This window comes from Manacus vitellinus, unplaced genomic scaffold (assembly GCF_001715985.3).
Source record: "Manacus vitellinus isolate BGI_N305 unplaced genomic scaffold, ASM171598v3 scaffold_5_pilon, whole genome shotgun sequence".
Taxonomy (NCBI): Eukaryota; Metazoa; Chordata; class Aves; order Passeriformes; family Pipridae; genus Manacus; species Manacus vitellinus.
In genome coordinates this window covers 19,511,855-19,532,875 of record NW_021940682.1, presented here as the reverse complement: position 1 = coordinate 19,532,875, position 21,021 = coordinate 19,511,855, and the positions used below count along the sequence as shown (strand labels likewise).

General features: G+C 46.7%; 1 protein-coding gene across 1 annotated transcript; it reads left to right on the top strand.

Moving 5' to 3' along the window:
* The first annotated feature begins 485 nt into the window (after positions 1 to 485).
* LOC103754414 (solute carrier family 23 member 1-like) lies at positions 486 to 19,058 on the top strand. The gene is made up of 12 exons (XM_008920226.4): positions 486 to 585; positions 3,416 to 3,565; positions 4,876 to 5,033; positions 8,111 to 8,270; positions 9,619 to 9,800; positions 12,510 to 12,630; positions 12,974 to 13,130; positions 13,311 to 13,564; positions 15,146 to 15,310; positions 15,650 to 15,758; positions 16,809 to 16,904; positions 18,011 to 19,058. The coding sequence occupies exons 1-12, from the start codon at positions 532 to 534 to the stop codon at positions 18,277 to 18,279; spliced, it is 1,875 nt and encodes a 624-aa protein (XP_008918474.3). The 5' UTR covers positions 486 to 531; the 3' UTR covers positions 18,280 to 19,058.
* The last annotated feature ends 1,963 nt before the right edge of the window (positions 19,059 to 21,021 follow it).

The following is a 21,021-nucleotide window of genomic DNA, read 5'->3' as shown; positions in this document are numbered from 1 at the left end:
GATGATGTTTGTACCTAAGCCAAAATACACAATAGTTTACATATGAAATAAGTGAAACTATGTAGAAATTGAATTTCTTAAAGATGAGGACAAAGATCTTCAAAGAGGCCCAACCCACACAGAAAATGAAAGTTGCTGTTGAAACACTAATGAAGCAACAAGTTTCAAGGCTGTGCCAGGACACCCGATACCCTCGAACATCCTTATCTATGGATTATTTTTCTGTCATCAGTTACTGATTCACTCACTCCAGGGAAGGGCTGCTCTCCAGTTTTGTTTGAATGCCGGTCCTCTAATCAGCCGGAGAAAAGGAGTCACTTACATAAGCCAAAGGAAAGGAAATGCTTCTGCAATACAGCTCACATGAATAGCTAGGACTGAGCGCTGCTTGGCTCCTGAAGTCCTGCTTCTGCATGTTCTCACCCCGTTTCTTTAGAGCTGTTTTGACTGGGAGGGGTGGGAATTTGGGAGGCTTTCCTCTTCTGACTGGTCTTTCTTTTTCAAGGCAGTTGGTGAAGGAAAGTGGAAGGCATGACTCCCTCCTCAGACAAAGATCTCAACGGGCTAGATAACCCCAGCTTTGTGGTGAGTCTGCTTTCTGAAGGGTAATTCTTCCATTAACAGGTGCAAGCCCTGTGAAAGGAGGAGAAGGGGAAAACTGGGGGCTTGGGCTGGCTGCAAGGATTCTGATGTGTGATAAAGTCTGTCTTGGCCCTTATCAACAAGAATCTGAGGAATGATTTCCTCGGAACAGCCGCCTGCTGCTGCTGCAGCCTCAGCATACTTTCTACTCTCTGGCACCCTTTTAACTTCTTTTCTCTCTATTATTTCTAAAACAATAATGGAGATAAATGGCAGCGCGAGTGTATCTGTTCTAAAAAGCAAGTGATCTCATGGCTCCTTGTGGCCGTGTTCCTGTGTACAGCATTTTATGTGTTAATTAGTAAAATTACAATAGAAATTTAGCCTAGTAAGGAATGTGTTTCTTTGTCTTCTGAACCTATTTTCAGTAGGATGAATTTTCAGAAAGGTGAGTGAAAAAGGGGTTTAAGAGTCAGTGGGGGAGGGCACCCTGTGGAGATACAGCAGGGAAATAAAAGCTGTAAATGGTATGCCAATCCAGGGGTGTGTGGTGCACTGGGAATGCTGCTGGCTGTAACAGCCACAGGGCAAGAGCCTGGGGCACAGTATCTCACAGCAGGGATCATCTCCATTAGAAACTAAGAAAGATGCTTATTTTTCTGTCAGCAGGTGTGAAGGAGTGGGGTCCTGCAACTGTCTTGCTACCTTGGTACAAACCACTTGTCTGGGGAGGCTTTTAACCTCCCAGTATACAAGTCCCACATTTCTTAGATAGCTCTGGCTGAGCTCACTGTGAGCAGTGGAGGTGGGGGTGCTGTGCCAGTTGTGGGCAGAGGCTCAGGGAAGTGCTCAGAGCCAGAGGTTTTCTTTCATTATTTTTAACAGGGTCTCTGTTTCTACTTGCTCTGCCATAATGCATATCAGGCTTGTGACTTCTTTTGGTTTGAATCACCCCAAAGAAGGTAGAAGACAAAGGTCTTTTACCTGTAGTTAGTTCAAGCAGTTCAGTTTCTGACTGCCCTCCTGATGCACTTATTTAAGATGTGATTGAGGACCTTGATGCTGTGCCTGGAGCCTGAGGCACATGGAAGGTGTCCTGGTCCCCTGGATTCATGGGAGCAGCTGGGCTGAGAACCTTCAACAGTGGTTTTCTTTCCCTGCTCTACACTGCTCCTGCCTCGTCCTCCTGCCAGCATCTCAGCATCACAGGCTGCCTGAAGCTGGAAGGGACCTCTGGAGGTCATCTTCTCCAAACCCCCTGCTCAAGCAGGGTCACCCAGAGCCAGCTGCCCAGGACTGTGTCTAGATAGTTTTTTAATATCTCTAAGGATGGTGAATCCACAACCTCTCTAGGCAACCTGTGCAGTGCTTGGTCACCCTCACAGCGAAAAGGTGTTTTCTGATGTTAAGATGGGACCTCCTGCATTTCAGTTTGAGTCCATTGCCTCTAGTCCTGTCTCATCCTGTTACCTCCACTCCATCCTTCCCCTGCTGAGCCTTGCTTGCTCACTCCTCTCCAGCTCCTGGGGAGGGTCAGGCCCTCATGTGATGATCATGCAGCTCTGTTGCTGGCACAGGCTCTGCCTGGCTGGAATATGCCTCCTAGTTAACTCAGGAAAAACTGCAATGAAAAGAAAGGAGCTTACTGCTGTCTGCCTAGCTTAGCATTCATCTACCCATGGTGTTATTCAGGAGTAGTTGTCCCCAAATAACTCCATGCATGGGCAGTCTTAAGCACCTTGCTGTACACTTGTTAATCCATGGCTCAGGCTGTCTTGTTCTGAAATGAAATGTCTCCAGAGGGAGTTATTAAGAAATGCCTTTTGCTCTTACAGTTCATGCCTGAGTTCAGTTGGAATTAACTCTGCCTTCACCTATCTCTTTTTAAGTATCTCTAATGTTCCCAGTTTGCCTAGGCTGGATAAATACACCATGTTTGTTAAAGAAGTGTCTCTGCCCTAGGTATCTCATAGCAGAGTCTCAGGCTTTAAGTCCATTAAGGTAGTTTATCTGAATGGGACTATGGTAGAAACAGCTAGAGCTGGGTGCCTCTGGGGAGGGATCTTGAACAAAGAAATTCCTTGGCAAAATGCATCTTTATAAAAGTTAACTCCGCAAGACATACAGCTCCCTGGGGAGCCCTGGGCATCTGGCTGCTCTGGGTGGGGAGGGATCTGAGACCTCCTGGGGAGCAACTTCAGTTGGCTCCTTTGGAACAGACACTGGGATTTCCCATCCACTGATGTCCCTGTGTTTTACCCAGTCCCTCTGCAGGAGTGGGGTTTTCTAGTAAGAAAAATGGCAGGTGAGTTTATTGAGGCAGAACACTGGTAAGGATTGGAAAGAGAAGACCAAGGAAATGAAATATAAAACATATTTTTACTCAGTAATTAGTGGCAGCCAGGTGTTTTAGCATATTTTATCAAAAATGCTGTTTGAGTGAAATTGCCAGGAGGGGCAGAGACCAGAGGACAGTGCAGCTTTTACTGATGAACCCACTGCACACTCTCCCTTGCTTCTAGTTGCAGTTTCTTAATCCTTAGCCAGACTTTAATGATACTAACAAACTTTGTCCAGATGTCCCTTTGAGGCTGAGACACCGTCTAATGTTTCTTCAGGCCAAGACATGCATGTGCATATGAAAATGTTCTATTGGTGTTTTATACTTCATTTTTAATTTCCCCTCCTTATTCTTTTTTTTTAATATCCTAGCACTGTTGAAAGCTACACAGTTCCTGCCAGACATGGAGTGTGGCTGCAAGACAGGTGGCTGCTGGGTGCCTGCAGGGCACAGGGTGCCTGTGGCTAACAAAGGGTCTCTCCTGTTCTCCAGGTTGAAGATGGAAGCCACTACTGCTCCTCACCAGATTGTGCTGCCCAGGGCCCAGAGGAAGGTGGGGGCACAGGCCATGGTGGGACCAAGCTTGCCTACACTGTCACAGATGTGCCTCCCTGGTATCTGTGCATCCTGCTGGGCATTCAGGTGTGACGGGGAAGCAGGTGGAGGCTGGGGGTGGGTGGAAGTTTCATGGCTATTCAGCCAGTTAATGGGGGTAAAACCTGAATTTGTGAGTGCTTGACCTTCACTGGGCATGACTGGAGCTCTGGGGCTGGATCTTGTTGAACTCAAGCCCTTCCCGCCACATCTTGAGCACTGACTGTTATCCTTGTGCCCACAGCTACATTGCACCCTTTGAAGTGCAAATGGTAAGGCAGAGTCCCGAGGCGGGGGCCAAATATTTAATAAGAACTGGTTGTGTACCTCAGCTGAAGGTAAACTGTGTAAGGGCTTCTGAACTCTGCCTTCCCACAGCAACAAAAACTAAGCAGAAGTGCACACACTGCTTTGGCTGGTGTCCATGCCCAGGGGTTTCAAACCACACAATGCCACCAATGCCTTGGGGTATGGAGCCTTGGGGAAGAGAGACCTCAGAATGATTAGGGTAATGATGGACCGTGCTTGGAGCTTGATGGGAGTTTTGTACTTCTTTTCCTTAAATGGTTGTCTCAAATTCAGAGTCTTATCAACCCAAGGTTTTCTGAGCAAGGCAGCATCATAATTTTAATAAAACATGCTGCCAATGAACACAGTGAGTTTCTGAGTGCCACCACTTCCACCACTGTGCTCCAAGGTGAGAGCTCACAACCAGGGTTAATAATTAAAGCAAAATAAGTTTGAAAAATTATTTTCATATTTAGTCATTAGCTAAAGGTCGTTGTAGAAATATTTATGACTCTTCTGGCAAATACAATGCCCAATTCTTCCATTCTTTGGCATCCGGTTTTTATGGTTATTCATAACTGCACTGTGTGAGAAAAGGTACTGATGGTAAAGAATTTGTAGCTCCATGTGCCAACTGTTAATGTTATCATTTGTGGTGTGAATGAGACAGACTTAAATATTTGCATTTACTTTGCCTGATTGCTCTCTCCCTCTACCTTGGGATGTCCCCATCTTTCTGGAAGAGCAGCCCTGACAGCTTTGTCTGCAGGTGCTGCAGATGAGCTGGTTGTGTTTGACAGTGGTCTGACAGGGGAGTCCAGAGCACTACAAAGGTCTTTGGGCACGAAAAGTAGGAGAAATTTGAGTGGATACATTGCAATTCTTGTAGGCATTTTGGAACAGCCCCTAACAGAGAATTAAGGCTGCTAAAACAAAAGAGAGAATGGGTAATACTAGTACCACCCAAACACAAATCTGTGAGTTGTTTTCAGATTTCCCTCAACAACACGGTAATAATATAGAGCCAGTTCTGTGTCCTTCTTCACCCAGTCTTTCTCTGTGGCTTCTAGCACTTCCTGACAGCCATGGGAGGTCTTGTAGCTATCCCGCTGATCCTCTCCAAAGAGCTTTGCCTCCAGCACGACCTACTCACCCAGAGCCACTTGATCAGCACCATTTTCTTTGTCTCAGGAATTTGCACCCTGCTGCAAGTCCTCTTTGGAGTCAGGTAGGCCAAATGCAAGAACTGGGACACGTGAACAATTACTGTATGCTGAGCAGTTACTGTGTGCTTGGCCACCACCCTGCTGCTGAGTTTATCTATCAGTGAGAGTCATTTGCTACCCTTGGGCAATCAGGGCACATGCCAAAGCACCCTGAAATTACTGTACATGAGAGCTTTGCAGGGCTACCTCGGTGTTCTGACTTTTGCATCTCCTGATACTTCATTTCATACACCTTTTCCTGGGCTCATAAGGAATCTGTCCTCAAAACAATAAAGCATTGCAACATTCAGTAAAAAGTATCTGCTTGCCCTTTACCCCAAGGATCCTTCTGCTAGAGTTTCCATAGGAAACTCTAGGGGAGGGGATAATTAGGAGAAATTGAATGGCATGTGCTGCTGCTTAGGGACTCAGGGAGGAGCTCTGCAGCATGTCCTGTTACGTAGTGCCACTTGCCATGCTCAAGGATTCGTGGCACAATCTGAATGTAAGCAAGGTAAATCCTCTTTGCAGATGAGCTGTTTAAGAGACAGTAGAGAGATGAGCGTGGAGTTGCCATTCAGTACCCAGAAAATGAAGCGCTTAATGAGAGACATTTCCTTTCCAGAAAGACCCTGTGTCTTTGCTGACCTTGCAAAATTTCTTCTATTCCCCTTGTCATAACTCTGGGCTGCCTCTCTCTTTCCACAGACTGTTTTTAACTCCAGTAGGGTAGGAACCTGTGTTTCTCACTTCAAAGGCAAAAAGTACACCCTCTTTGGCTTCTGAATGTGAGGGACCTGGTTAAAACTTCTGCCTTCAAATCACTGGTTAACCGCCAGCTCCACAAAATATTTTTACTCCTCCTGTTTTTTTCACTACTGAAACTTTTCCATCTCTCTATGTCTAAAGAAGTGGTTGTAGACAAACTCTTCTGGAGGGTGCTCCCCTTCACCTACATTGCTACAGGATTAGTGGAGGAAGGGGGCCACCCTGACCACTAAAAAGAGAGAATCTGGTTCTTCAGCTAAATTCAGGCTGGGGTGCATAACTGTAGCTGTGGCTCTAGTGTAATTCAGGCTGGAGTTCTCCCTCCAAATTCCTCTGTGAATACCTGAGAGCTGTGACGTCCCCTGCTCGCTGTGAGCTGAGGATGAAAGTATCAGGGAGCCTCTCCCATGGCTGAATAGCTAAATGAGGAACAATAGATCAAATGAAGTGGTAGGGAGTTGTTCCTATAGGATAAACTTGAATGGCTTTTGCTGTGCTGAGGGTGCAGTTTTGCCTTATTTCCTACCAGAAAGGTGAGACAGCCTGCTGTGTGTCCAGAGGCAAACCAAACCTGAGCAGACAGTTGGAAGCAGATAATTTTTTCTCCTTTTACTGTTTTCTGAAATTCTGTAATAGCTGATGACCATAATTCACCAACAAGACAGCCAGAAAAGTGGTAAATAATGAGTTCTGAGGGATGCTTTTCCCTGCAAAAGTTCTGTGCCACTCTCCGAGGCCCTGGGGAGCCCTCGGCTAAGTGCTTTGCACACTTCCTGGTGTCCGTATTTAGGATTAATTCAGAGGAGAAGAAGCATGTAGATGATCTATTAATGTGGCATGGAGAAGAGGGACTGGACCATTCCTCTTACAGAAGCTGGCCTGGTTAATGTGGCCAAGTGGCAACTCAAGGGTGGGTGACAACTGCAGCCTGTAACTAGGCTGTGAGAGAAGCTGGGGGGCAGAAACCACTTTGGCTAAAAGACAATGTTGGCACATGAACAAACAGATGGGAACTGGGCATGAAGTTGAGGAGGTTCCCATCAAGAGTGAGTGCAGTTCAGAAGCAGCCCTCCAGAAGCAATAGCCGAGGGGAAAGCTGACCCACTGCAACCTGCAGCTTGGTCATGCTACACAGCATGAAAAAGCAGCAACAAGTCTCAGTCACTGGGGACACCATCCAAGAGGCTCCTGAGAGGAGACACAGGTCATTTGCCATGATGGTGAGCCCTGCTTAGTAAATGATATCACGTAGGCATTATCAGAGTGTAATATTTCCTTTGCTAATCCTGCAGCTTTCCTCTTTCAAACCCCACTGGAAAGTGTTCAGTGTGCCAATAAGCATCACCTTGGCACCCTGTTTTGCTCCAAGCCCACACATACACAGCACTGGCTGTGAAATAGCTCAAGGACCAACACAGCAGAAGCTATAAATCTATTGTTAATTTAAGTCATGGCACTGGGCCTTCTCTGTTTCTTTTTGTTTGGTTGGTTTTGTTTTTTTTTTTGTCTTGCCCAGCAAAATTGTTTGAAGACTGCAACATATTTGGCCAAATACCATAAGTAGGTGACTCCACAGATAACTGATACTCAAATATAACTCACCGTCCAAGCTTCGACAGTGCTTCAGTTGTGCATGGTAATTGCAGTGGTAAAAATATCTGTTTTAGGTGACAGAGACATGATGCTGTTACAGCTATGCCATCTCTTGTTTTCAGGTGCTTTCCAGAGAATGGTGGAAATGCCTCTGTTTCAGGGAAATCTGTGACCTGCAAAAGCACTCACCCAGCTTGATGCCCCATTGTGTTTCTGAGCAGGTGCCATGAGAGATCCTGGGACAAGGAGAGGTTGCTTTGGGGGCTCCTCCCAGGGATACTTCCTAAAGGGAAGGAAGCAGAGGCACCTCAGAGGTTTCTCTTGCTATTTCAGGGCTGCTATGCCAGCCCTCAGGCAGCTTTGGGTTTTTCAAGCACACTAGAGGAATGGCTAAGACAACTTGCACTGCAGTGGGGGCTTAAAGCATTTGGGGTTTAGAGGAGCCAGTCAGGCCTTTTAGGTCTGTGTCTCCATTTCTTCATGTGTGGAAAGAGAAGAGGCTGGTGTAGCTCATAGGAGCATCACTCTGCTTTGTAAAGCTCTGCACAAAACCAGTGCTGAGCTCCTCTGGAGCTACGAGCTCCTTGCTAGCCTGAGGGCTTCCCAGAGAGGCGTTACTGTAAGCCAGAAAACACAAGGCATGATTTTTAAATTTATTTTGCTTTCCTTTCTCTGTCCCCTATGGAGCTGAGTTTCTAGCATCCTCACTTGTTATCTTTTCCCTCTGCTCTCCTTCAAGGTTGCCTATTATTCAAGGAGGGACTTTTGCATTCCTGACCCCCACCTTGGCAATGCTGTCTCTCCCCAGTTGGAAGTGCCCTGCCTGGACACAGAATGCCACCTTAGTGAATGCTTCTTCACCAGAATTCATTGAAGTCTGGCAGACACGGATGCGAGAGGTATATTGCATTTTCAGTGGCACCCGCTCTGTATCAGGACTCTTTGCTTTCAGAAAAGTGCTCGACCATGTCATGGCCATCACTGCTGGAGAAACGTCCAATGCTGGAGAAACTATTCCTAATGGACCTTGGCCTTCTCCCTGTTGCGGCTTCCTAAGCATTTATTCTCTGTCGAAAAAGCAGGTGCTTCACTCCTGCTGAACAGGAGACATACAGACCTCCTCATGTGATTTATGGTCCCTGCAAAGTCTCCACTGGTCCAGCCAGATCCCTTCTCCATGAAGCACGGCTAGCCTTGAGGGAGGGAAAACGTTTCCAAGAAAAGGACCCTGTCTAAGCACAGGAAACCTAGCAAAAAGAAAAACAAGGCAAAACCTACTGTAAATATTAAGGGAAAGGGCATCAGGTAGTCAGAAAGGAGGAGGAAAGGTCAGGGATCTCACTGCCTCATTCTACATCAATTGTCTTATTAGAGCAAGTGGCTAAATTTGCCTCTGTGGATCCATTTGTTGGTGTGCTTTGCAAACCACTTGGGAAGCATTAAGAGCTCACCAAGGATTTGCTGTGCAGCACAGGCTGCTCTCTTTGCTGATACACAAAAATCTATCACAAGGACACTGCTGATTTTTCCTTTCAGGCTGAGTGGTTCACCCAGACCCTGTGTTTCCCTTTGGAGGTGGGGGAGGGAAGGTGCTCAGCACCACAGAGGGCCCAGCCTGGATTTATCACCAAATCTGAGAAGGCAGAGAGCAGCCCCACCCTTGAGTCCCCTGCCTGAAGCTGATGCTAAAGTGAGCAGCATTTCAAAATGTAATTGCTGGCTCCTTAGCAGTGATTGTCAAACACAGGGCAGTTCAGGGTGATAAATATGTTCCCGGAGAGAAACTGATACTCAGAAAAAACAGAGGCTGTAATGACTCACCTGCCCCACCGGCTGCTGAAGTGATTCAAGTTCTTCCCAGAAGGGAGATAGTAGAGATCACAGCCTTGCTCCTGTTTTCAGGGCAAGAGGTTTTCCCCTGCTTTGGGGGGAGCAGGAAGGAGAGTGCAGGGCAGCTGATGCATGCTTGGGTGGACCAAGAGAACAGCGAGGAGGTGATCTTTGGAACAAAATTAGCCCTGGTGAGGACTAAATCTATCAGCCAAAGAGAGAGGTGCTGTGCTGCTACTTTGGTGGTCCATCCCCACATGTAATGTTCAGCCAGGTTTTACTGTGGGAGACAGTCTCAGTGGGAGACCTCTGTGCCAGTCTGTGACTGGAGATTGAGCCTGGCTCTCACACTGGATTTGCACTGACTTATGAAGGAAAGGGTCTTCCAACCTCTGTTTTCTTTCTCCATTTTTCCAGGTGCAAGGAGCTATCATTGTAGCTTCCTGCTTTCAAATCTTCGTTGGATTTTCTGGCCTGATTGGATTTCTGATGAGGTTCATCGGCCCCCTGACAATTGCTCCCACCATCACCTTGGTTGCGCTACCTCTCTTTGAGTCTGCTGGGAATGAGGCTGGGCAGCACTGGGGCATAGCATTCATGTAAGTCTCTCTCTTTTCTAGGGAAACTGAGCATATGCAAATCACTTGCCTCTAGTATGAAACCAAGTGTCACAGTCTGTAGCAGAGTTTCCCTGGGTATGAGGTTTATTTGTCACTGACATGTGACAAGGCAGATGTGTGATATAGTCATTCCCCCACCCCTCAGTAGGTTAAAGCCCTCAGCAACAAAGCAAAACCCAAAAATGAGCTTAAAAACCTGATTTTTGTGAAAATGCAAAGTTCATAGGTCAGTAGAGAAACAAGTCTCTCCAGTGTGTGGGCAGTCTCTGTCACAGTTGGCTATGCACACCCATCATTTAAGTTAAAAAGACATTCCTAGAATGACAAAGTTGAGCACTCAGAGTCAGGTATTCTGCATAAAGCTGGTGCTTTATGTATTGTTTTCACACGAGGAGGAGTTGTTCTCTCTAGAGGGCCTGGGGGGCTTTGGAAATGACTGTCTGCACATGTAGCTTTGCAGCAGTGAGTGCTCTTTCAGGGACATTTGCGTGCATGCCCTTCTGCATGAGTGTACAGAGTGTGCTGGGTGGTGGAATTTCCTTGGTATTTGAGAAATGAATTAAAAAAGTAGAAATGCAACTGCATGGTTGCCCTGCAGACTTGCCACCTTCAGATCCCTAATGTAGACTTCAGCTTGGGATAGGATGCAAGAGGAGTAGGTTGTTAACCTCTCTATGGGCTCCATCATTTACTGGTGTTTTCAGAGCTGACTTGGAGACTCAGGACCTGGGCTTGAGTGTAGCCCTGGGAAGGCAGCATGTTGTTGTAGGACATGCTTCAGTCCATTCTTTCTCTCGATCTCTTCTCCTCCCTGCACCTCCCCTCCCAGACCCCAAAAGCCACCTCTCCTATTTCCTCATCTAGCTAGTCTCTTCCACCAATACCCCATAGGACTCCAAATCCTGCTTGAAACTCAGCTCTCTTGCCACCATTGTTTTTCCTGGCACATCTCTGGCTTGTTGTCCCGTTCTCCAGCTCTGGTGATTTGTCCTAATCCTTTTGCTTAACCAGTTTGAATTTTCCTCTTCAAACTGTATATCCTTGTCTGAACTATCTTCTTTCTCTGTCTCTCTTCTCCAGACACTAGCTTCTAACCTGAGAGTCATACTTGACCTCTTTGCCCAACCATGCCGCTCCATTAATGGGGTCCCAGTCCTCCAGCCTTTGTCCCTGCTCTCAACCCAAGTCACCCGTTCCGTCCAGTTAGTTTCTGTCCCAACTTCTACCCATAATCCCAGTACTTTCTTTCCTGACTCAGATACCTTAGCCCCACCCTGATCATTGTGCTCTGAACTGTCCCAGTTGTGTCCTCTTTTGCTGCCTTCTCCATGCTCCATGGGTGTCATTAGGGAAAGAGGGAAAGTGGCGATGGAGGTGGAAGACATGAGTCATGTAGTCTCAGCCCTGCTGTTCAGCCCCACCACATCCCAGAGCTTCCATGATGGAAGATCCCCACTGTTGCCTCAAAAAAATTCTTTAGACTGTGGTGACTTACTCCCTGGTAATGGTGCACACACAGTTCATCAACAGACAAGGCCTGGACATACTCAGAAGGCTCAGAGTCTTTATGGTCTGCAAATGCTAAAGCCTGAGATGTTTCTGCTGACTGCCTAGGACTTGGAGTGAATGATTGTTGTTGCAGACTGAGAGTACCTGAGCAGATTTTTGTGAGAAACAGTAATATCCTTTGCCCCAAAGAAGTTCTACTAAATCTCAAATTTCTGCTCCAGGTCATAAGTAAATCCTGCTACTGGTCAAGGCAAAATGACCTTTTCAATGCAGGCTATATACTATGTCTATTTACTGAATATCACTCTTAGAAATAGGTTTGATATATATTTTTCAAAAAATATTTGGCCTGAGGCAGACATTTTCCACGGAAATTTTCATCCCAAATAGGTAAAGTTAGCTAGAGTTATAAGCAGCTGAAAATAGCGTTTGTTAATGGAATGTGTCAGGCAACCTGAATAATAAGCAGCGACACCTCCCTGAGACAGACAAGGGTTCTGTAGTGATTCATAAGGCTGCTGAGCACCTTTGTTCATGCAAATGCACAAAGTGTGCACTCACACAGCCTGTCTGGGCTCTGGTCTACTCTCTCTGGTCTGTAGCATTAGAAACTACAAGTGGCTCTGTGGGCACCATATGCAGCCTCACAGTCCCACCATGTTTTTTTTCTTTCTAAACAGGGACTGGCACAGCCAAGCCAAATCCTCTTCTTTTACTCTGTGCCACTTAAGAGCCTTTTGCCACTTGCAGAGCAGCATAGGTAAACCTGAAATCAGGAAACCAATAAATCCTATATCTCTAGTATATCTGAATTACACAGAGGTTCAGGCCCTGCCTGGACCTTGCAAGTCTCTCAGGTCTTTTGTTCACTTTGGTGTCATTTTTAAGCTTTCTGCAACTGTGTCATACTCACTGATGCATTACCTGGGATGTCAGTCTTGAAACAATAGGGTGAAAAGAGATATTTGCAAATGTGCAAGATCTATTAGTAGAGTATGATGGAAAGCTTGTCCCACCACTGGCTTGCTGGAGTGGGGAGCCACCCTCTGGTGCTGAAAGCCTGTTTTTTTGGTTCCTCTGGAGTCCTGGGTCCTTGGGTAGCAGGTCTTCATTTAATGTGGGGACAGGTGGGCAGCTGGGTACCCACTTTGTTCATGGTCTCGTTTTCCCTCCTCCTAGGACTATTTTTTTCATAGTTCTGTTCTCTCAGTACCTGAAAGATGTCCCTGTGCTGCTGCCGTCTTACCAGAAAGGCAAGAAGTGCCACTTCTCTCCAGTCTACCTCTTCCAGATCTTTCCGGTACGTTGGGGTTCCTGGAGACCCCGGATGATTGTGACGGAGTGACTGGCCTCACCTGCTGTGGGCTGCCTCGGCTCTTTCCACAGGTGTCCAGAGGAGTTTAGTGCTTCCCAGCCAAGCCTACGTGGCGAGGGGCAGGGGGAGAAAGGTCCCCATGTCCCTGACCCTGGGGAGGGAGAGAAAGAAGGAGGAAGGGCCACCAGAAGCCCCAGCTGTCTCTTTGCCTCCATTCCCTGTGCAGGGGAAAGAGTCACGCAGGGAGACAGCGACAGCTTGTCCCCCACAACCTTGCTGGAGATGCAGCCATACCCTAACCAGACCCCACTGCTGCATTTGGGGACAGGTGCTGCTGGGGCTCTCCCTGAGCTGGCTGCTCTGCTATGTGCTGACAGTGACCAATGTCCTCCCTGTGGACCCCACTGCCTACGGACACCTGGCTCGCACGGACACTCGTGGGGACGTTTTGTCACAGGCTCCCTGGTTTCGGCTGCCTTACCCAGGTACCACTGCCCCCCCTTCCCCATCCTGCCTGCTCCTGCTTGCACCTCCACTTATGACTAGCAGGGGGAGACGAAATGCCAAAAATCAGGCAAACACCCGCAAACATTCCTGCTGCTCTTCCTCCCTAGATTTCAGGGCAAATGTGCCCCCCACACCTGAACCAAGGTCTTTACTTGCAGGCCAGTGGGGAATGCCAACAGTCAGCCTGGCTGGGATATTTGGCATCTTAGCCGGGGTGATTTCCTCCATGCTGGAGTCCGTGGGAGATTACTATGCCTGTGCCCGCCTGTCCAGGGCCCCGCCGCCGCCGAAGCACGCCATCAGCCGCGGGATTGGGGTGGAAGGCATCGGCTGCCTTCTGGCTGGGGCCTGGGGCACAGGGAATGGCACCACATCCTACAGCGAGAATGTGGGGGCCCTGGGCATCACCAAGGTGAGCCTCACTGCAGCGGGGTGGCTGGGGTGGCTCCTGGAGGGTTCCCCTGCAGGTGTATTGTACAAAAGACTGGTGCACACGGGTATGTGCTGGAGCTGGAATGTGATCTTAGCCCACGTCCTGAAAGGCACACTGGAAAATTGTGCCCTGGCCCATTGGTGACCACCTCAGCACCACCATGAATAATTTAACAGAGGTGGCCAGTCCCTCTCTTTCTCTGCTTATGGTCTGCATGTGGCATTAGTGCACTCACTCATGGCACCTGGCTTAGGTAAGGGTAAAGAGAGCATGTTACATCTAAGCTAAGCTGGAAACTTCCTGAGAACTGACTTTATCAAATACTGTCTGTCTGTCTCTCTCTGGCTTCCTAAATATATTTATAAAGAGGAAAAGGAAAGGGAAAGAAGGGGAGGTGGAAGGGGAAGGGAAATAGTAAGAAAAGAAAGAAGGAGAAAGAAAATATTTAATAGGGCTTCAAATTCCAGAATTTTTATAAACCAAGGATGGCAGTCATGTGAAAGGTAGACTATTTCTTTGGGATTATAAAATGTGATAGCAAAGGTTTGTGTTTTTTACCTCTCTATAAAGTTTTGTGAATCCCTTGAATATATTAATTGCTCTTATAAGGTAAACAAATTTCCAGAGATAAGCTGGACAATCAGATCATAGATTTTCACCAAGCTCTGCAGCCAGAGGACAGGTACATCCAGCAGCCAACTGAACAATATTTTCAAATCATTGTCAGATAATCAATGCCATGCCAAAAGAGCTTTGATTCAGGAAATAAATGCAGAATTTAACTTACAGCTTCCACTCTATAATATTGCTTATTTCACTGGATTTTATAGACCTCACTCACAATAACCATTTTTCACAGACTGAAGTGGTAGTGTTTGACTGAGGTGGCTGCCTCCGACACCAAGGATGTCTGGATGTCTGCATGGAGTCCAGTTTAGCCTGTCAGGACATGTACCTTGTCACTAGGAAGTCTGTGCATATTGATCATATACCTGAGCCAATTCTTTCCTGACAGGTAGTTTGCTGCATATACTGTATGTATGGGATGCTGCCCAGATTCATAGTTACCAGATTATAGGACATGTTCTCACCATGTACGCTAAGTCCTTCAGGTGGACATGCCATCCTTACTGATTCAGGAGAGATATTTCCCTTAGATCCCACCTCTGCTTACTCTGTCCACTCTTAAGAGAGCTGAAAATACAGTGTCATCTCAGTCAACTTTAAATCAGTGTAAACACTCTGGCTGGGACAGATGGGGATGCTGAGAGCACAAGGCGGATTTAATTTCTTTTTTAATGTGGGAAACACATTTTTCCATAACAAATGGAAGCACAAGGGACTTGTTTCCTCTACTTAAACAGAGATGTCCAGGACCACCTGAGAAATCTTTGGACATCTCAGATACCCACAGTGGTATCCAAACCTTCAACTGAATGTGCCATTGAGTTTTTGGGCCAGAGCTGCAACCTCTGCCCAACAGGCTGGTGCTGGAGCCTGCCATCCCTCGCCTCTCTCTGCTGATTGGTGTGTGATTGCCTCCTCTTCCTCTTGCCCCAGGTAGGGAGTCGAATGGTCATCATTGCTGGTGCCTGTGCCATGCTCCTGAGTGGCATCTTCGGGAAAGTCGGGGCGATGCTTGCCAGCATACCCAGCCCAGTGATCGGAGGCATGTTCCTCGTCATGTTCGGAGTTATCACGGCAGTGGGGATTTCCAATTTGCAGGTAACGCTGGGTGAACTCTGTTTCATCCCTAGAGACAGAGACTTTAGTTTCAAGTCAGATTGACTGTGTCAGATATAACCACACTGCAGCGAATGCAGACATTTGTGTTGACAATTCCTTGGGTAAAGACATGGGGATGTACCCAGAAGGGCTAAATCGCAGAGGGCTCCCTGGCTGGGGCAGGGCTGTCTGGCACCAGTGACCACAGGATCACAAACACCCCAGCAGCACCAGGGCTGTCTGACTGCAGTGTTTGCATCCCACCATGTCTCATGAACACAACAATAATCCACAGTTTTGGATAATTCTGAATGTAATGTATACAATTTCTCTGTGCAGTATACAGATATGAACTCCTCAAGAAACATCTTTATCTTTGGATTTTCTGTATTTTCTGGCCTCACGATTCCCAACTGGGCAAGCAAAAATAGTGCACTGCTGGAAACAGGTAAGAAATGGCATCAGAAGCATTCCCTGTAGCATAACATTGAAGCAAAGTTGATCCAGAGAAACCCTTTAAAATGCAACTCTTCCTGATAAAACCCTGAAACATATGCTTTGACTGTGTCCTGTTCCTTTCTGTGAGGGCTGTTTTTGCCTTTTGCTCTGATGCACGCCTCTGGTGTGGAAATCTCTTCTGTTGATCAGTGACTGCACCTCACCATATTCCTCTTGAGCTAAGGATTGCAGAGCACTTCCCTGGGACACAGTCTTGGAGTGGGGCAAGAGAATACTCCAGAGCTGAGTCTTGACCAGGGTCTTGATGAATGAGGCTTTCTTATGTCCTCATACACAATAAAACTTTGTGCTTCCAAAATGCAAGATCAGACTCCTCTACTAAATTCCATCAAGTTCACTTTATTGAAATTTCCAGTTCTCCAACAGTTACCCCTTCACTGTGTCTTATGTGACTAATGTGTTCATCACAAAGGCCGCAGTGTCTTCTCTTAAAATATACATGGCATGATGGGTGGGCTGTTTAAAGAGCTCAGCCCACAACCCACACACTCTATAGGTGGTCTGTCAGATACTCAGTGCCACTGGGCTTTGCTAGTGCCTATTAGCCCTCTAGGGGAAACATCACACCTGATTAGCTTGTGGTGAAATCCCATGCTAAATATATTCATATTTCTTTGGAAACTGTAGCTCGTGCTCCTGTAGGAAACTGCTAGGTGTTACGTCATGGAGGTGCAGAATGTGTTTGGAGCAGAAGGTGGTTTTTTCTGGGACAGGGCTGTGGTCTGCACTGTTAATAGGCTCTTAGTGTATTTATTAGTCATCTCCTGCCCACTGCATATCAGTCAATAATCATGTAGAATAAAACTGTACGTCTGAAACTGGCAGTGAGATCTATCTCCCTTTCATTGCCAAATCTGCTTTGGGATTTGCAAGCCTAGTTCAAGCAAGCATGCAGTTTGCAGCCTCTTGGCACCAGGTATGCTGCTGGTAAAACATATGTCTCACTACACCACTATCTAAAGCTTTGTTTTTCTGCTAGGAATCATCCAGCTTGACCAGGTGATCCAGGTGCTCCTCACCACTGGCATGTTCGTGGGTGGATTCCTGGGGTTTATCCTTGATAACACCATTCCAGGTAGGATTTGCTGAAATGTACTACTGGTTTGTGCCTGTGATAGGGTTTGTTTCCTGGTATTTTTTGTCTTTGTGACTACTGTTCCATGGGCAAGAGTTGCACTAGCAACCATGAGGCACCATGAGACTGTACTCCTCCCAGGGAGGGTTGAGGAAAGGAGATGTCGCTGAAAACAGCAGCATAACAAAAACTAATTGTCAGGAACAATCCAGGCTGAGGAAAAGGTTTATTTGGGAAACATGTCTTTTAGGGAAAATGCCAGCCTAGAGCCATGTTGCTGGTAAAAATGAAAAAGAAAGGCAGTTACAAGAAGTGGAAGGAGCCAACATGTGCCTACTTATGGGAGCTGCTAAAACAGAGCCACAGCAGTGGAAAGCAATAGGAAAATCTGATGACCAAAGAGAGGATATAGCACCTGCAGCTGTCCCTCAGAGGGACAAAGAGCCTCGGATTTTCATCAAGCCTGGGGAGGGATGGCATAAGAATAGGGGATGAAACCCTCTTTTCTGCTACAGGAAAAGAGTAGGAATCTGTTAACCAGATTCTTCTACTGTCTCGGGCTTATTGGAAAGCCTTTGGGTCATTAATTTTCCTGTAGCCCTCAACCTTCAGCTCCTCCAGAATTTACATGTATGCTCACTCCTTTTCCCAAGAGGAAGTCAGCTGCCACAACAGTTATGGGCCCTTAGGAATTCCTTAGCTGGAGTAAACACCTGTGACTGACTAGTAATTGCTAGCTAAATCCACTCTGAAGTATCTGGGCAGTTAACATCCAGCCTTGCTTTCACTTCACTGTATGACTTACTTTGAACAGTATTTGGATCCCCCATGGCAGGTGAAAAATTTGTCTTGGTATACTTGATTCCCGTGGAAAGCAGTGGAGAAGACTGCTTATCTGGAAGCCATTGCAGGAAGACATGTATTGTCTGGAAGCTCATTAGTGAATATTTTTAAAGAGCTTTGGAGCTAGAAGGGTTTAAGTACAAGGGATCTGTATGTTGTGCTGGGCCTGCTGGATTTGAGAAGTGGGTGTGAGGCACACAAAGTAGTCCTGTGCTCAAACACCTGCTGTTTTAAACACAACAATCTCATTTTTGCTGTTGCAGGAACACAGGAGGAGCGGGGGCTCCTGGCGTGGAAGCATAGCCACAAGGGAGGGATGGAGAGCTCTCTGCTCATTTCCAAGGTCTATGATCTTCCATTTGGCATAGGCACCAAATACTGTGCTGTCTCTTGGTTTCGGTATCTCCCTGCTTGCCCCAAAAGACTGTCTGGCAACAAGAGAATGGATGAACTGAAGGCTGCTGGACAAAAAAGCACCTTTAAAGCAAGCTCAGAAAGAGACTCCGAGATCGGTGCAGATACAAGGATATAAGGACCTGGCCTCAGCACAGGTGAACTCATCTCAGAAGCAGAGGTCTGAAAGCCTGTCTGCAGCCCCTGTCATTTGAGCATGAGCTGGCAGCTGTTGAGGGTGGAACAGGAGAATAATGTATTCCACTTCCCAGCTCTGCTCCCTGCACCACTGGTGACCTTGAGGGAGTCATTCTTTTCCTCTCTCCTCCTGCCTGGCCACCTCTAGGAAGAACCTAATCCCTCTTCAGGGAACACCAAAGCCCAAGAAATGCCTGAGCAAGATGTTCTGTTTCCTTCCTTGCACTGAATGTTGGGCACCCCAAGGACCAGCTGTTCAGCTGAAGCAGAGGGCTTCCTGTGCCCTCATCTGGCAGCTCAAGGAGCCAATGGAGAAGGCGTCCCTGATGTGGGCCCTATAACACTCTCAGGCATCCCTTGGGTTGAGACTAATCCCTACCACCTTTAAGATCTGTAATGGCAACACTCACCTTTCAGCTTGTGTTTTATACCTCATCCTGGCCAAGGGGAAGGAGCAGGCACCTCTGGGTCATGATTCATCTCATTCCATGTTCCGATAATTTAGTCAGTCAAATGAATGTTGTTGTAAGAGAGTTATCTAAGGTTAATGGGATACATTGAATTCTGAACCTGCCTCTCCCTCCTTAGACCACAGAGGGACTCCAGAGACCTTACTTAAATTCTTGGCCTAACCCAGCTTCACTGAAATGTATCCCACTTGGGGTGCTGGGAGCAGTCTCAGGTAAGCCAGTTTCCCACAGGGCACCCTGCCCTACAAAGAAGAAGGAATCCTAATCAAATATGAAGGAGAAAATTCTTCTGTTCACAATCTGATATGTCCTGTGTACCCCCACTGTACCTGTCAGTCTGATGTGGTGACTGTGTGGTGACAAGCACTTCTCTGGAAAACATGTTTGCAGATTCTTGCTCCTGCTCCCTATCAGCAGAGACAGCCTTAACCTATATGGTCACATACAATATGACTGCATGTGGTGCTGGTTGCTGGTGATGTGTAATAACATTGTTGCTGTAGCACAACCTTGTGTTTCCTGCATTGAGATTTATACTTCCTTTTTTTTTTAAAATAAATAAAATGTATGCTGTAATGATATTTCTCAGGGTGGTTTCTATAGTGAGGGGAAGGTAGTATTCAAAGAATCACAGAGTAATTCAGGTTGGCAGGGACCTCTGGAGGTCACTTGGGCCAGCTCTTGCTCAGAGATGGTCCTGCTAGACCAGGTTGCAGAGGACTGTGTCCCACTGAGCTATGGATAGAGAGCTATAGTCTCTTTGGGCAGCCTCTTCCAGGTCTGACCACCCTCATGGTGTAAAGTGTTTTCCCTTGTGCCTAACTGGAATTCCTAATGCTTCACCTTGTGTCCTTTCATGGTTCTTCTCTGAGAAGAGTCTGACCTTGTCTTCTCTGTACCCTCAGCTGGACAGCTGAAGGCCACGGTATGATGGCCCCTTCAGTCTCTCTTGTCTCAAGACTGAACAAAACTGTGTGGTTTCAATGAAAAGCCTGTTACAGTCTTGTTCTTTGGTCCCACACTGCAGCTGTAGTGATAGATGGTTTGTTTATTGGTAACAGATATAATGTGGTTTTTTACTTGGAGAGGGAATGAAGCCTGAATAGATCAATTGTGTGAGTATTAGCATCTTAAAGAAAGAAACATTATGGTATAAATAGTTTGCTGTTATGGGCAGATTGGAAAGACTCTGTTGGCAATTGTTTTATTGGAATTGCCGTGTCTTTGTTGCATCTTGGGGTTGTTATATCTTTCAGAGAAAAAATGATTTGTACATTGAAGTATATCTGACTCCCCCTCCACCATTACACATTTTAGATATCACCGGTCCCAGGCATCTCAGCTCTGGTATCTTCTTCATCATCCCCAACCTTGACTATATCTCTAGGCTCATTTAGAGCCAGCCTATACTCCCAGGCTGCTCTCTCTAGCAGGCAAATCCATGGCCTTACTCATCATCTCTCTCAAATTTACCTGTGCTGTAGCACATGTGTGAAAGTGGGTTGAAGGTCTATATCACTGTGTTCCTGTGTCTGTGCTGAAGCTGCCAGGCTGCTGCTGGCCAGACCCACCACGGGCTAGAGGTTTAAATGGGAACAGGACATACAGCTAATGGATGAGGTACAGAAGTCACATCAATAGGGTGTGTTCCCCATAAATGAGGAACCCTCAGTAATTTTGCTGTCTCCATGTTAGGTATATGGCTACAGCCATATCTTTTTGCTTCTCCCCATAAGACATGTTAGGATGCTGGCAAGTGCCAGAGGCTTATATTTGCTTTAGCTTTGCTTAAAAAAAATATTATTGGCACAAGTTGATTATGAAAATCAGTCTAGAATTGGCTTTTTATTCCCCACCCCACAGCTGGAGAACATTGTCTATCTGTTGTGCTGTCACCCTGCACACCCAGCCTGCTGCCACGTCTGTATGTCCCCATCTTGTATTTGGCTTGCAAGCTCCCTAGAGCTGGGCACGACTTTACACATCCCCAGAAGAGGCACGTTACCCAAGCACACCTATGGCTCTGGAGGTGCAGACAGCTGCAGGGCAACAGCCCAGCCCTCTTGAGTTCAGTCTAAAAGCCTGGCTGCTGAAGACCAATCAATACCTGGGCGTGCCAGCTTTAGTTTAGGTTTTAAAATAAAACTTCTATCCTTTCTGTTTGTGATGGCTGTTAGCATGACTTCAACATAATCACTATCAGAACACAATTT

Excerpts from the sequence above, each read along its gene's own strand:
- LOC103754414 (XM_008920226.4), top strand. The coding sequence starts at position 532 with ATGACTCCCTCCTCAGACAAAGATCTCAACGGGCTAGATAACCCCAGC. Across the intron at positions 5,034-8,110 it reads CAAGTCCTCTTTGGAGTCAG|GTTGCCTATTATTCAAGGAG; the intron begins GTAGGCCAAATG and ends CTCTCCTTCAAG. Across the intron at positions 15,759-16,808 it reads TAGTGCACTGCTGGAAACAG|GAATCATCCAGCTTGACCAG; the intron begins GTAAGAAATGGC and ends TTTTTCTGCTAG.